The sequence below is a fragment of the Colletotrichum jinshuiense genome, chromosome 2 (genome assembly GCF_051148585.1).
Source record: "Colletotrichum jinshuiense chromosome 2, complete sequence".
Classification (NCBI taxonomy): Eukaryota; Fungi; Ascomycota; class Sordariomycetes; order Glomerellales; family Glomerellaceae; genus Colletotrichum; species Colletotrichum jinshuiense.
Window position 1 is genome coordinate 2,518,416 of NC_139309.1, and position 16,001 is coordinate 2,534,416.

The 16,001-nt window shown below is 55.1% G+C and overlaps 3 protein-coding genes across 3 annotated transcripts; 2 read left to right on the forward strand and 1 right to left on the reverse strand.

The window, feature by feature from the left end:
- Nucleotides 1–2,053: 2,053 nt before the first annotated feature.
- EsH8_II_000679 (ATP-dependent RNA helicase SPB4) lies at nucleotides 2,054–4,060 on the reverse strand (the record flags this gene model as incomplete). Its single annotated transcript, XM_083263977.1, has 3 exons — nucleotides 2,054–3,787; nucleotides 3,839–3,941; nucleotides 3,996–4,060. The coding sequence occupies 3 exons, from the start codon at nucleotides 4,058–4,060 to the stop codon at nucleotides 2,054–2,056; spliced, it is 1,902 nt and encodes a 633-aa protein (XP_083121299.1).
- A 1,465-nt stretch (nucleotides 4,061–5,525) lies between these two features.
- On the forward strand, nucleotides 5,526–6,731 carry EsH8_II_000680 (diacylglycerol kinase; the record flags this gene model as incomplete). Its single annotated transcript, XM_083263978.1, has 1 exon — nucleotides 5,526–6,731. One exon carries the CDS (start codon nucleotides 5,526–5,528, stop codon nucleotides 6,729–6,731), a length of 1,206 nt encoding a protein of 401 aa, XP_083121300.1.
- Nucleotides 6,732–13,506: 6,775 nt separating this feature from the next.
- On the forward strand, nucleotides 13,507–14,449 carry EsH8_II_000681 (KxDL motif-containing protein; the record flags this gene model as incomplete). Its single annotated transcript, XM_083263979.1, has 3 exons — nucleotides 13,507–13,841; nucleotides 13,972–14,124; nucleotides 14,368–14,449. The coding sequence occupies 3 exons, from the start codon at nucleotides 13,507–13,509 to the stop codon at nucleotides 14,447–14,449; spliced, it is 570 nt and encodes a 189-aa protein (XP_083121301.1).
- Nucleotides 14,450–16,001: the final 1,552 nt, after the last annotated feature.

The window sequence follows — 16,001 nt, forward strand, 5'->3', positions numbered from 1 at the left end:
TGGAGATTCTCAAGAGACTTTTGATATTACCAAGACTGGATATCGACCAGGACTCCTTTGAGGGACCTCTGTACTGTTCAGTAAAACAGGGACATACGAGCATTGTACAAGCCCTCTTAGAGGCCCGCGAGGACGTCGATGAGCCTAATACTTGGTTTAGTGGACGCAATCCACTTCAGAAAGCTACCGAGGACGGAAACCTAGCCATAATTGACTTGCTTCTTAAAGCAGGTGCTGATGTTAACGCACCTGCAGCAAGAAAATACGGTGCTACCGCATTACAGCTTGCAGCCATCAAAGGGCGTATTGGTATCGCGCAGAAGTTGGTTGATTTAGGAGCGGAGCTCAATGCACCTCGTGCCAAACAAGGTGGAAGAACAGCCTTGGAGGGCGCGGCAGAGCACGGGAGAATAGACATGATCCAATTTCTTTTGGATAAAGGGGCGCAAACGGTAGGGAAAGGCCAAATGCAGTATTTTCGAGCGATCAGATTTGCCGAAAGAGAAGGACACTTGGTTGCGGCAAATATGTTGAAGAGACACCGGGAATGGACGGCAGCGGATCGCAGACCATGGGATTGGTTCAAGGAGCTATCGGATTGGAAAGCTTGGTCCGAAGAAGATTTATATGATGAAATGAGCTTCGACACTGAAGATGAAGAAGAGTTGCTGGAAGACATGTCAACCGATGTCAGGGAGGAGGAAGTACCAGCTGAGCAACCGCGCCCCCAGTCCGAGATCATCCCAGATATGTACCACAATGCTTCCGACTCCCAGGATTGGCCAGTTGATCTGGAGTCTTTTGAGAGAATGACAAGAGACCAGCTTAGTTTTTGGGACAACACAGTGTAGTATTGGAGGATTTCTTTACTGGATTTGGAACCATCTTGTTAGCTTGTTTTTGTAACCTGTTAAACCCTCTCAGTGAGTGTGAAATCATTGGGAAACCATTGAGCGCTGTTGTGCGGAATTACTATTCTGTTCCAGGGTATAACTGAGATGAGTGAGAGCTACCATGGGGTGCAATCAGGCGTCTACGAAATAAAATCTTTAATGGAATGGTGAAGTCAAAATAAAGCTTTACAAATCTGAATTCAAGAGTCCTTTTTTTAAGCCGTACTTGAGCTGTTAACACACTCCATATTCTATATCATGCAGATGGAGGGCCATCATGGAATCCGCCAGTCATACAGGACAAAAAGAGGGGAGAAGAGGGAGAAAACTGATAAAGCAACTCGAGAGCAGTTTTCAAGTTCCTGTAAAAGTTATGGAAGGACTCTGTAGACGAACCTGACGCCCAAGGGATAAACTTTCAAGTTTCGCCGAGCTCGCCTTAGATATTGAAGGCGCAGTTGGCGAGGAACTCTTTCCTGAACACTGGCTTAGAACATGTGACCTCTTGATACCAAGCCGAGTTGATCTTCGCCAAGAGTCTCTTAAAGAAAGGTCTCGTGGGATAAGAGACCGTAAAATAGTCTTTGGGGGGGGGGGCATCTCTGGAGCATGAACCTTGGTAGAGATATGCGATAGTAGTTGATGATCAGTTTACACTAAATGATTATCAAACCCCGCAAAATAAATGTATAGGCACCTGGACACAAGTGGCTTGCACACCAAGTCTCGCACTGGGTTCTTGGGCTACATGTGGACAACTAACAGTTCGAAGGAAAGCAAAGATGAAAAAAGTAAGAAAAAGAAAGTTAGCACGACCTGGTTTCGATCCAGGGACCTCTGGGTTATGAGCCCAGCGCTCTACCCCTGAGCTACCGTGCTTGTATTGCTTGTTGAGATTCGTTCGTTTGTATTAGTTTATAGAAGCTGTGCGGTGGAGCTTGAGCAATTTTTCGCGTCACGATTGTGTTTAACTTGAGCTCCGCTGTGGAAACATTCTTAGAGCCAAGGTCGGCGACGAGGACAGCAGCAATGGGGCGGACGGAGGGTCTCGTGAGATTGGATCGTCTTAGATCAAAGATTCGGGGTATCGCCTCCACATCCTCCACCCTTGCCGCAACCCGCACCGGGATGGACACCTCGCAACGATATATTACAAGCGCTCAATCAAACCCCTCAAACTCGTCGTCCTTCCCATCCGCCTCCTTCCCAGCAGCCTCCTTGGCCTGGTTCTTTCTCCTAATCTCGGCAATCAGCTCCTGCAGCTCCATCGCCTTGACCTTCTCCTCCTCGGTCATGGTCGACATTCTCTCGGCCTCCTTCTTGCGTCTCCTCTTGTCGCGGCGCTCTGACCGCAAGTCTTCCGCATCGGTCTGCTTGCTCCATGCCTCGTTGGTCTTGCGCTTGCGCTTGACCTCGTTCGCGGCCGCCGCCTTCTCACCATTCCGCTCCGCCTCTGCCGCCGCCAGCCGCGCCGCCTCCCGGGTCTTGTCCTTGTAGACAAAGTTGTCCCAGTCGAAGTCTTCGTTGCCAAGCCACTTATCTCCCTCCCAGTTCTTGGTCTCAGGCATGCGCGGCAGTCGCAGCAGGCCCCAGGCCTTGCCGAGGTCGGCCCAGTCGAGGTCCTTGACGCGGAAGATTGAGGTTGTCTGATGAGCGTTGTAGCTACGCACCCAGCTCACAAAAGCCCTTTGGGCCTTGTCGTGGTACGCGCGGTCACTGCGGAGAACGTCGCGGAACTTTTCCGACGCTTCGTTGGCCTCCTCTTCGGTGATGGCGACTTCAGGTTTTGTAAGGGGAAAGATGGGCGTCTTGCGGACCTCCAAGAAGGGGACGTAGTCTTCCTCGTGACCGGGTTGCAGTAATACGACCGACAATCCCTTCCTGCCGGCTCTTCCAGCGCGTCCGCTTCTGTGAATGAACACCTTGGGGTCTGAAGGAGGGTCGACCTGGCAGACGAAGTCTACTTGCGGAATATCGAGACCTCTCGCCGCAATATCCGTGCACAGCAGGACGGATGGTGATACTGAGTTGACGAACTTTGCAAAGCTCTTTTCTCTCGCCTTGGGAGGGAGCTTTCCGTGCAGCGGCACAAGTGTAAAGCCTGCCGGGAGAATGGTGGGAAGAACGTGCTGGAAGTAGTCTACCGCGGCGCAGGAGGAAAGGAAGACGATACTCCGTTGCGGCCGCGGGCTCAGGTTCTCTAGGACTTTGCATAACGCCGGAAGCTTCTGGCTTGCTGGCGTAACGAGGTAGGACATTTGCAGACTGATGGGTGTTTTCCGGTCTTCGATGATTCCTCCGTCTCTCAGGCTTTTCACCCTAACCGCAATCTTGACGGGGTTTCTCAGACCGACAGTGATGATCTGAGACACTGCTTCCGAAACTGAGGCACTGAACAGGCCTGTTCTCCGTTGCTTGGGCAGGTATGACAGAACCCTTTGAATGTCCTGCTTGAAACCCATATCCAACAAGCGATCCGCCTCGTCGAGAACCAAGAGTTCAAAGGTCGATTGCGTGCAGTGAACGTGGGGAGATGCGAGCAGCTCGACGAGTCTGCCTGGTGTCGAGACCAAGACGTTGGGGGCGTGCCTTACGAAGAAGCTGAGATCTTGTTGTGTCGTCGTCACTCCACCAACGAGCAACTGGGGTACAATGACCGGCACCGCCGTGTCGGGGCGCTTGTCGTCTCCTTTCAGGTAGGGCAGGATCTCTGCGGAGGGGGGGTGGAAGCCAACGAGAGACTGAAGGACTGTGTGGATCTGGATGGCGAGCTCACGTGTCGGTGAGACAATAATGGAGAATACGTGACCGCGCTTCGTGGGTTCGTCGAGGCGCATGAGCTTTTGGACCAAGGGGAGGAGGAAAGCAAGCGTCTTGCCGCTGCCGGTGACGGCCTAGGAAATTGTCAGCTCTGGATGCCATTCTCCTGATCAGTCATGTCCTACCTCTACTACAACGTCCTTGTTTCCAAGGAATTGCGGGAGGCATGCCGCTTGGACAGGTGTCATCCTTTGGAAGCCTTGGCTAGAAACGAAGTCGATAATCCATCTGCGCAGGTGTTAGCATGGCGCGAAAGCTGGGGAGTGGTTCGGGACTTCGTACTCGGCCAGAGGAGGCGTGAGGCCTCTCCAGGACCTGGGATCCTTCTTCTTCTCGTCGGGCGCCATTGCGACAGTCCAATCAATTGGTACAGGGTATGATTCGCGAGCAAGGTCTGATCGGAAAGTTCGCGCCGTAGAAGACTTCGACGTAGCCCGAGCTGGAGGGGCTGATCGTCGAGAACTTTTTTTGGCTTATCGATAAGGGACATCTTATCGTTATCTTTATCTTATCCTCACGTGGGCCCAAGGCTTCTTAGACGTGGCCATCCTTGGGGCCATGTCTTTGTCCGACCGCCTAGGGGACAAAGACAGTGATATCATTCCGCAACCCACCCGCCGTCCTCAGCCACTCCGAGCCATGGGTTTCGAAGTTGCACAAGCACCAATGTGCCATGAGCCTATCCCCCCAAACCTTCTAGGCAATTTGCAAGCACACCGCACTAAGCGGTCTGGAAATCAGGGTAGACAATGTCTTTCACGTACAGCATACATGAAACGGAAAGACGGATAGAAGTGCGCCGTCCAAATCCGCAGGAGACCCTCACCTGAGAAGGACATGGAACCGACGGGATGCCCGGAGATGGTTTCTCACATGCTTGCAGCGGGAGCCCAGCCCATTCAGAAATCACCGCAACTTGAGTCGCACCAAAAACCCCTGCCAACTGGACTTGACTACGCCCGACAGGCCGTCCCTCCCTAGTCGCGTGCACCGGACGGCTTAAGGGTGGGATTCGGGGTCGTAGTCATTCGGGCCGCGGCACACGGTGCTGCGGGTTATCCAGACTGTGAATCGTCGTATCCGTCACTTTGTCGCGTGGGGATATCCTTGCGCTGTAAAGTGCCTGACAAGTCTGACACGCACAAAACAGACCTTGGGTTAATACCAATTCGCGGGCACATTGTGATAAATGAATCAAAATGAAAAAAAGACTTCACTAAATGGCTGTAGCACCTAAGATGACATTAGGCATAGATCTCTCATCGACAAACAAACCAAGTGGGCTTAGCTAAGAGACAGTGCGACCGGCCCCCCACGCACAGCTTGTCTATGTCGCCGAAAGTACTCGGTACCTTGGCCGCGAAAAATCCTCACCAAGTATTGGCACTGGACTCGCAGCACAACAAGACACCGACGATCCGGCCCAAACCCTTCGTCCCAAACACATGTCACGCTGTCTGCTGACCGACCGCATGTCTCCGTGGTCCTCTCCTCCCCCGTCCCAGCCTGGCTCAATATGCGGCGGAGTCGTTCTCTGCTGCATCCTCAAACATCATCCTGGATCCAATAACCCAAGCCGCCTCCGAACTCGAGTCCCAGGCCCAGCATAGCTACAGTCGTTGCTCACCCTTCGATCTCTTCCACGCCCGCGCCGCCTCCGCCTCCGCCGCCCTGTCCCCCCACGACTCTCGCCTATCTAGAAGGGACAGGCACCTCCACTCCTCATTTTGGCCGCTCCGAAGTTTCTTCCCCTTCCACCGCATCTTCACGGGAGCAGTCTCTTGTCCTGCTCTCCCGCCCTTTCCATACAACATGTCGTCCGTCCGCGCCGTCCCCTCTACCCCGCGCGTCATCTCGCCCAGCCCGACACCCTCAGAAATCGATGCAGCGTCACAAGATACTTACTTCGCCCCGGAGACGAGATCCGCTGCGAAGAAGCGGCGTGCCACCCCCCAGCCTGTGGAGGAGCGGGCAGACGAGGATGACTACGAGCCGTCGACGATGCGCAGATCGCGCACGAGAAGCCGGTCGCCCATCGAGTCCCGCCGAATCACGCCCATGACGACGGTCAAGTCACAGAGCAAAAGAGGAAAGTCGCCCATCATCCCGAGCGAACCGATCACAAACGACGTCGCCGTCAAGGGCGAAGCAAGTGGCAAAGTAACGACCGCCAACGGCCATCTGGCCCCTCCATCAGCCGCGCCCGCAGGCTGGAGCTGGCGAGACTTCAGCCGAAGCCCCAGTCCGCTGGGCCTGATACCAATTCACAGGAAATGGCGGACTTTCGTACACAAGCATGAGGTGCCAAGGAAGGTTTTGCACGTCTCGATCGGCTTCTTCACGTTATGGCTGTACGTGTCGGGTATCCAGACCAGCTCCGTTGCACCGTGGCTCATGGCCGCGCTGATGCCCATCACGACCGCCGACTATCTCCGTCACAACTATGCCTCATTCAATCGATTCTACGTCTCTGTGCTCGGCGCACTGATGCGCGAGAGCGAATACGCTGGATGGAACGGCGTCATCTTCTACCTGCTCGGTGCCTGGTTTGTCCTGCGATTCTACCCCAAGGACGTCGGTGTCATGGGCATCCTTCTGCTCAGCTGGTGCGACACAGCCGCCAGCACTTTCGGGCGTCTTTACGGCGCCTACACGCCGCGCATCCGCCGCGGCAAGTCGCTCGCAGGATCTACGGCCGCCTTCATCGTGGGCATCGCGTCGTCATATTTCTTCTGGGGATGGCTTGCACCGAGAACTGGACCATTTCCCGGCGACGAGAATTATCCTTTCTTGTTCACCGGGGCCCTCAGACTGCCCCGCACTATCGCAAGCGCCGTGGGGCTCTCGGATGCTCAGGCCACCATCACCGGACCGCTAGCGCTTGGAGTCATGGGTCTGTGGTCTGGCTTTGTGGCGGCCGCCAGTGAGGTGGTAGACATTTTTGGCTGGGACGACAACCTGACAATTCCGGTGCTCAGCGGGGCTGGCATTTGGGGATTTCTCAAAATCTTTGGCTAGAATGGGTGGGAGGAATAGACGGGCTGAGAGATTTCATTAGCTTCCCGATGCTAGCACACCGACGGCAGATGGTACACGAGAGGGAGAGGCTGGAAAAGGCACGCCCTCTGCCTTTTGCAAACGGTTGGCACGGCGTTCTACAGTGCATGATTAATCGGCGTTTATATCGAGTCCAATGGGATTGAACAGGGGCGGGGACGGCGGGGGCATGGCCTGGCAGGCGGGGACGGCCGGGGATGAGGAAACATACCATCACAACAACAGGTATCTAGTTTGTGCTTCTTTTTTTGGACGCGGATATAGGGAGGGATCTATGGAACAAGGACGGATGGCGGGCTGAGATGTCCGATCCGAGGGTATATAAACATATATAATGGTAGCTGCTATTACAGGACAACGAAATATCAGAAATTTCTCCCTTCTCACCCCTCGTCTCGCCTCGACCCCTCACTTGCTGATCTGACATGCATCGTCTTGCGCGACGATTGAGATGCGAGTACAAGGCTTCATGTGACTTTGTGGGATCCGGGGCCACCTGAGTGGTCAGGCATAGTTGCTAGCGTGCTGGAGGAGCACAAGAGATCGACCCTCGGTACGACTTTGAGTTTGACCTTGGTCTTGGTTCTGGGGGGAAAGAAGGAAAAAAAAAAAAACCAAAGAGACGACATCTTTGCTTTAGATTGGCTTGTAGGGGTCGGCGAGCGCAAAGAAGGATCTCTGTATACATCACACATCGGATAATATTCAAGTTTGCTGCGTCCTCGCCGTAGTTGGTCACACTGCAGCAACAGTCTAGCGAACTCATGCCTGGGCTGGGGTTGAGTTGGGGCTGAGGAACTGGGCTGACAGTGGTCTGTCTGGCCGGGCGGCTGCGTGGGCTGTAATGTCGTGCAGCTGTCGGGACTCGCTTGGTTTGGGCTGCTTGCTCTCTTTTCTTTTTCTTTTTCTACTTTGCTTCTCGGTCTCGTGGGGTTCCGGTTTTGGCATTCTCCCCGAGGTATGATGGGCACCGCATATGGCGGCGTGCTGGAGTTATACGGCGACGAAAACTTACGAAGCGGGATTGATGGTCGACACGAGACCAATATGGAGAGGTCGAAATGGGACGTGGGACATTGTTTGGCAAGCGAAGAAAACCAAGCGTCGGGCTGGCTTCGATTGACCTTGCACGACGGTCGATCCTTGCAGGACCCAAGACTGCAGTGCAGTGCAGTGCACGCTGCCTGGCCCCCCCCCCTCAAACTCCGGATGGCGTGACATGGGCTGCATTCTGCTTGCATTCTGCATTTTGCATCTGGGACTTGAACTTGTCTTCGGGGGGGAGGGGAGGGGACTCGCTTTGGCAAGAATCAACCAAGGTAGATGGGTGAGGATGGCCAGTGAGCGGCCTATGGCAGGTGAGCGACGAGAAAGCGTGAGAGTTGGGAGATGCAGAAGGGCATGCGAGTGTATCTGCGGGACTGGCGATGGGCGATGGGCGATGGATGGCGTCGATGGTGAGTGGGAGTGACATGGGGGCTGGAATGGAAAACACCAAAATGCAACGTCAGAACGACTTGTCTCCTTGAAATAAGGGCGATGGATGGGTGGTGTGAAGTTGGTTGGGGGTCGACGAAAGGCGCCCTGCTCGCCCTTCTCTTTTCCTGCCGAGGCGTCATCCAGTAATGTGGTGCCCCATCATCAGGCAGCCCTGTTTGACTGCATCTGCGCTCACGTCCCGGTTCATGCCATGGCATGTTGCGGTGCAGCAGTGATTGGCAAGGCAAGGAAGGCAAGGGCAGGTAAGGTAAGGTAAGGTAAGGCCGAGCATGTGTACGTGTGGCTGTCTGTTCCACCCCTCCTTCTCAAAAAAGAATACCTACTACCTACCTACCTACCTTACCTGAGCATGTGTCCCGGAAATTCACGTATCTGTACAGCAGCCCGGCGGCGGAAGGAGGAAGGGGGAGGAACAGGAATGAATAGGAGGAAGCAGGGCCCCGTCGTTTGTGCTGTTGCTTCGGAGCCAGTGTCCAACCCTTCGAGTTTCGCGCAACCTCACCATGCCCACACCTCCCAACGTGAGATACCTTACTCATGCCGGATAGCAAAGGAAACACCGGGTCTGGAACGGGCAGTTCGAAAAGAAGGTTTTGGTGGACACAATTCCCGTTGCACAGACCGTTTTCGTTTCACCCGTCACCGCTCTGTCCCTAACTCTTAGTCTCACCTCACCTCACATCGTCTCGACACACGCTGCATTTACCATGACCACGGGTTCCAGTGAAAGTCCGGGCGGGATCCCGGAGTTGACGACGGCAGCTTCTGGTCAGTGCCTGCGGTTCTTCTTCCGATTCACTCAGACGTCTTAGTGGCGTAGACGGATGGAGTCAAGCCTCACATTTGAAGCATTGGTTGCTCAACACCGTCCTCCCATGCAAGGTCGAGCCCCGTCATCCAGATGAGATCTCAACCTATGGGCGACACCTCACATTCATTCTGGTCGGGTGCTTTAGCCTCGATGCCTTACTCTGGGCCACTCCAATCGACTATGGGCACCATGACTGTCACTTCAGGTCCTACTGCAACACTAGTCGACTAGTCGAATTCGAGAATGGTCGTCAACGACGCCGATTCTCCCCCCTCTCACCCTCTTCCCCAGTGCCCCCCGTTGGAGTGCCGTTGGGTGGTGGATCCCCGGCGCACATATCGCATGGAGCACAGGTCATGCCCCTCCCCCTCGTCGACGTCGGCCACCAGGAAAGGCGTTGGGAGTCCCAGACCTGGGCCTCCATTCCGGCTCCGGCCCAGGACCCGGCAAGCCTTGACCTCCTGTCTGGATGATAGTCGACCGTTTTAATGGCGTTGTGAGCGCCATGCTGAGATTTCTTTCTTTTCCGCAGTGTTCGAACGTCAGACGAGCCCAGGATGGCCCTGCCAGAATCTCATGCAGCCCGTTCCCCCTCCATTCAAGTTCGGGGGTTCCAGAACGGCGTTTGCCATCCGGGGATACCTTGCGTGGACCATATCGGGCCCTTGCCGGCCAAGAGGGCAGAGGCAGCCCGGTGAGCCACGGTAGAGTCGAGGTATCCGCAACTGCGGCTAGTGGCCCTCGGACTGATGGGCATGGTCGTTGCTGTCACGCCCGCATCACCCCTGCGGCGTACATACGACATACATGTCTTCAACTGATGATCCCACTGCACACGAGGCGAGCCACTTCGACTTGGTTTGATAGCAATGGAAGTGAACAGGTATGCCTCGTCGGGTGCCTTGCCATGCTCGCCCATCATTGCATCTGGGGTTCCACCCCGGACCCAGTCCGAAAATCCATCACCAGTCGCGGAGTCGACTCCAATTTGAGTCTACGGTGTATTGCAGTACGGCGCACGACATGCAAAAGCGTGCAGAGAACCTACTATGGTACGGCGTACATGTTCAAGGGATGGGGTGACGCGAAGCCAATGCGCCGCTAGATCAGAGCGGAAAAGGCCTATTGAATTGTCCTGCAACTCATGACATTAGGCAGAGAGGGGCGTTGTGTGTGTGAGGACCCGATGATGATGATGATGATGATGATGAGGGCCTCCCTCTTTCCCTCCCTCCCTTTCTCTCTCTTTGGATTGGGCTATTGGCTTGGGTACCTTTGCGTTGACTTTGGGCTGCCTCTCTCGCCCGTCAACCGTCAACGGCTGACCATGACGGAGTTGGGGGACTTACACCGCCGCTCTTGGAACAGCGGGTGTAAGATTGTCCAGGTCTGCCCGTTGTTTGTTACGTTCAACAAACGGCGAGAGACCACCTTGGATGAACAAACAAATAAGTAAAAGACGGCTATTTCCAAAAAACGCAATGTCATTTCTCGAGCTGCAGCTCCATGCTCCGCCTTTGCGCATACATGTCTCTGGAGATGCATTCACCCCCATCATGAAGAAGACCTTGGGACTTGGAGGGAGTGAGTGGGAATGGAGTCTCCCCCCCGCCCCTCGCATCGGTGATTGAAGTTCGGAGGGGGCGAATTTCAACAAACCAGCACCGCTTTCCAGCAATTATCACCAATCAAAATTCGCAAAAGTCGGTCAATTAAGCCGACATTGCCCCCGGTCAACCCTCTGCATCTGTGCATCTCCTACGAGCCGGGGGTGCTTGCAGGGGGGCGCAGTAGCCCTGCCGAAGCCCTGGCGGTGTCCTGTTCAGGTAGAATCTCAAAGTGTCCGTCTTTTGCACCAATCGAAAATCCGGAAAATGCAGGCAAATCAAGTCAATCAGAAGGGGGGAGAGGCAGACGATGGCCGGAAAACGAGTGAGAGAAGGGCACAGATACAGGAATCCAATGGGGAGAAGAGGTGCAGCGAGCCAATGGAAATCGAGTCAGAACCAAAAAAGAAAAATTGGAATAAATAAATAAAATGATTGCAGGGGGAATAGAATATAATAAAATAAAATAAGTCCCGGTTCCCATCTTGACAACGCATCACCACATAAAATGCCCGAATCTGCTGCACTTCTGCCTGACCTGACGCCAATGTCAACCACAAGATGCTCCAGTCGCATCCGCACAGTAGCAGGAGGCATCGCCGTTTAGAGAGGAGAGACATGCTCTTTACTCTTCGCAGAACCGATCAACATGGGGCACTTCTTTATCCCGCATTCCCGATTCTTCCCAAGGGGTGGGTGGCTCACTCAGTCCAACGAGACGACGACACGAGCCGGGTGGGAGTGGGAAGCCTCACGCCGCTTTTACGAGTACCTGCTCGTTTGTCTAGGCGATGCCTTTGGATGTATCGATCCTGTCGTTGTTGTATCGCCGCCGTACCTTGTTGTCGTACCGTTGAAGAGGTAGACAGAGAGACCACATACCTCAGGTTGGGAAATGCCCCAAACGAACGCCAGTCTCGTTCGCAATTGCGAACGAAGAAACGGAAGAGGAGAAACACCCCCCGGCCTGGCTTGCCCCGTTACATGCCCATCCCATCCCCATCCTCTACGTCTTTCTGTCCTGTTCTTGCTTGCCCTGCCCTATCCTTTCCAGTCTTTACATACGTAGTGTATCCTATCCGGTCCTCCTTCATCCCATCCTATCTCGTCCCATCCTCGTTAGCCTAGCACACTTGTTGGACCAGAGTTTCGATCCACGCCGGGCCTGCTTCTTCCCCGTAGTCCCGGATTTCCTAAAACTGTCATGACCATGCACATCCACATCCTCCAGCCCGAGTTCTCGTGTCTCCGTCGCTGTCTCTCGCCCTCTTCCTCAACGCCATCCGTCACGAATCAGAGCACACCCCTCCCCTGGACGCCGGATGGCCCTCGGCCTGCGTCTTACTGGGCCGATATACTATGCGACCCGCCTGGTCCTCCGTCATACGTATGCTTTTTTTTCCCCCTTCCTTTCTACCTCCCATCTACAGCCATGGCGTGCCGGAGATGGTCGTCGGTCGACCCGGGGGGGTCCTGACGAAGGACGTCCCGCTTGCTGTCTCCCGCCACGTCTTACACCCACACCTCACATACCTCGGCCCCTTTGAGCTAAGGCACCCTCTACCTTCTTGACACCGCACGGGCGTGGACCGAAGGGCCCAAAGAACCCTTCACGCCGTGGCCGTCCCTGCCCACAGAGCCCCATGCCCCTGGCTTGCTGGTGCAGCCATCATGTCCTTGCCTTAGCGGAATACTTTCGAGTTGTACCTCCCTTGCCGATCCATTCATGTCTTTCTGCATGTCTCTTCGTCGCCGTTTTACACAACAGACTTGGCTTCCTAACCCACATTCTGCTTCCTGCTCTTCGCCAGCCTACGCCGGCCAGTCCGTGCCCCTTTGGCTTACCGGACTGTCCCTTGTGCTTTTTCTTCCTTTCTTGCTCTATGGTTTCTCTTTCCTTACCCTGGCTCTTCGGTTCTTTTGCCTGGATATTCCAGACAGATCCATTACCGCTTCCGGGCCACCCATACTCCGTCGTGGGCTATCTCCACCAATACAACCCATGATGGTCGCCCCTCGGCATATGCAGACACCTTGCTCGCCTTCTCTCTCTCTTTTGTCCTCGACACTTGCCGTTTCTTACTTTTCTCTGAGAAATGAAAACTCGGCCTGCAGATGGAGCAGCAGTCTACTTCCCTGCCTCTGCTTGGCCAATGGCTCCGTCCATCACCCTCCCACATCGCCCACTACCACCCCCCCCAATGCCCACACCCTCAACATCTATTGCTCTGTCGTTGGATATCTCCCACCCCGCGGCTATATACCACGAGCAAGTACGCGGGTGAAGACAGGGTTTAGTCTCTGTCACTTCCCTGCCACTAACGCACAGGCTAGCCAGGCCCAGGCAGGTCGACCGGCTGCTCGTAAGTCGTCGTCGTCGTCTGCGACCCTTTCTCATCATCCCATCACATCATGCCCTTGGACCATTCCGTCCGTCCCCTTGGAGCGGGGGCGATGATGAAGCCACGGCTTGTCATCGGACGAATCGAGGCTTGATGTCTTATCCCCATGAAAGAAGAGATGGAGTCCGAGAAGGACCCGGGAAAAGTATAAAAGGGCACAAGTTGAGCGGTTTCGTTTTGTTCACTTCTTCTTCCTTTCTCACCACTGCTCCGGACCATCTTGCAAGCTTCACTACAGTTCACCAAGTTATCTTCTTTTAGCAAGCAACTTCCTTGCACTCTGTCTCACCAAGTGCCGCCATCCCCCAGTCCACGCTTGAACTTAGTCATCGCTTGTTTGCTTCAAACAAGTTTCCGGAACTCGCACACAAACACATACACGTCACGCCGCCTCGTCGACATCCCGGTTGCCCATCATGTCCGCCCACTACAACTCCCACTACTCTCTCCCTTTGCCCGTCCCCTCCCACAAGGGCCAGCACTACCCGAGTTACAGCAGCACCTACTCTGTTTCACCCCCAGAGACCGACGAGTCCGTCAGCTCTGGAACCGGTCCCTCATACAGCAACAGCGGCTATTCCGGCGGCTACTCTGTTGCCAACTCCAGCTACGCCGGCAGCAACAGCGGCGACTTTGAGAGCACTCACCACTCCGCCAGCGGTGTCGACTTCAACGACTACATGCAGGACCGCTTCGCCCAGACCTTTGACCCCATCCCTCTCGACCGCAACATTGCGGTCCAGGCGCAATCGTGAGTGTTTCCTCTAAATAAGTCCCCGGGCAGTTTGTCGGGGCTCCACCAAGGCTGCATGACGCCCGGGGGAAAACACTGCAGCTGCAGAGGAAACAAAATGGCTAACGGGGGAACACGAAAAAAACAGGTCCGGAAAGCTAAACGCAAAGCACCGTGAGTTGCTGGAGCTGCAAAAGAAGGCGCAAGCCCGTCTCGCAAAGACGCGCGAGCGCTTCAACGAGGGTTACCGTGACGCTCAGGACGTGCGCGCGGACCTGGAGTGGACGCAGAAGAAAGTCTCGTAAGTGAACCTCCGAGACCCGAGAGCCGCGCAATCCCGGGAGGGAAAAAAGGGAACATCTGTAGATCAGCCGGCAATCCTTAAAAAAAATCCCCGCGAACCAGCGGGGAAAGAAAACAAAAAGCGGGTTGCTGGCTTGGTCGCACGTCGGACCGAGAAAAGGAATTTTGGACAGAGTGGCAGACTCCAATCTGCGAGATCTGAGACAATGCGGCTGGCTAACACGCGGGGGGTTTCGTGCAGATCGCTCAAGAGCAAGACTTCTCGCAAGCACACCAAGGAGTTCAACAAGGCCCGCGCTCGCTACCCGTCGCCCGAGTACTAGGAATCATCCCGGTGCTCTGCGACGAGTTCCGCGACTGAATCGCAATTCCTTCAGCCGCGCGAAGCCGCAGACGTTGGAGCGAATGCTCCCTTTTTTTCAGCCTCGCCTTATTTTTCAAGCGTGTCATTTTTCAACTACTACCAAAAAAGCCGGCCTGCAGTCACCACACAAAACGCACGACATACATACATATACCAGACATCCCTGCCGAAGAACTGCAGGAACAGGAGCGAGATACCAGATTTCGGGATTTACTTTGCATTTTTTGATGAGCGCACGCCTCCCTCCATCTCGCTGTTGACTTTTATTTTTGGGTACATATTGGGCTGGCAAGGGAGGGGAAGAGACAGGGGGCTAGGCGAACCTGACAGTCGGGACGGGTTGACGCGCAGCGGCACGGCGCGGGGCGAGCATGGGTGGGCTAGCTGCCCATCTCACGCTGCTTTTGCGAGCCGGCGGCGAGCCGAGCAGGCGGAGAGTGTGGCCGATGGAGAACTCAACTCCTACGCGCGCGTAGTAGACCACACACATAACGCACACACGCATCTCCCCCGGATTTGGCGCCGCGCCGCCCCCTGGCTGACGCAGGGCTGTGGGGTTCCGCCCGGTTCTCCGAACCTTGCTTGGGGAGGTTATTTTCACGAAACGATTATGAGATATGATTGGACGAATGGAATGTTTTGGGGCGGTTCTTGTGTGTTAAAAGTACACCACACCCTCCTCCTTATGAGGGGGCAACGGAGCCAGGGCAAGCGCCCAGGGAGGGGTGCTGCAGCAGTAGCTTTTGAGGGTCCCCCATCTGCTGGGCCAGGGCCGGCAGAGCGGCTCGGTGGAGTCGGCAGGGCGGGGAAGGGATCGAGATAGAGACCAGGCGGAGGGGAGGTAAAATTGCGGCATCTGTAGGAGGCGCTTGTCCTTTTCGGGGCGGTGGGATATTGCTCTTTCGGGAAAGGGGAGAGATGATGATGATGATGATGATGTGATAGTTCCCCTGGACGGACATGGGGTCGTGTTCCCTCGACCCCCCCGGTGGCTCTCTAGTGAATAGGGCGCTCTCGCCATGGTTCATAGTAAAATTGTAGGCCTTTTCATGTTCGGTCGTGGTGGTCCCAATCCCCCGGGACTGCTAGTCCACGATAGTCCACCGTAACATCACCGTCGTGACCCGTAGTAGCCTGGCCTGCCCACCGTAACGGTCCCCGGGTCCATGGCCAAGCCCGGAAAGGATGCGTGAAGCCCAGTGACAGTGACAGATCATGTGATGAGGCGTGATGCCTTGCTCCATGCCATACCGCATCGTTCCCTTGACCTGGCGAGGAGTATCACGTGATGTCGATAGAGATATTTGGTAAGCCAAGCCGGCCGTCGGTATGTTTGGAATGATGGACCGTGGACGGTTGGAGGATATCCATGAACGTCGGTCGTATAGCTGACAGTCTTCTTCACCCATAGGTCCGTCCGTCCGTCCCTCGATCCAATCGTTGGCCATCCTCCACGTTGTTGTTGATAGGCCCGACCTTCAGCCGTCACAGACAAACAGACAGACAGGCCC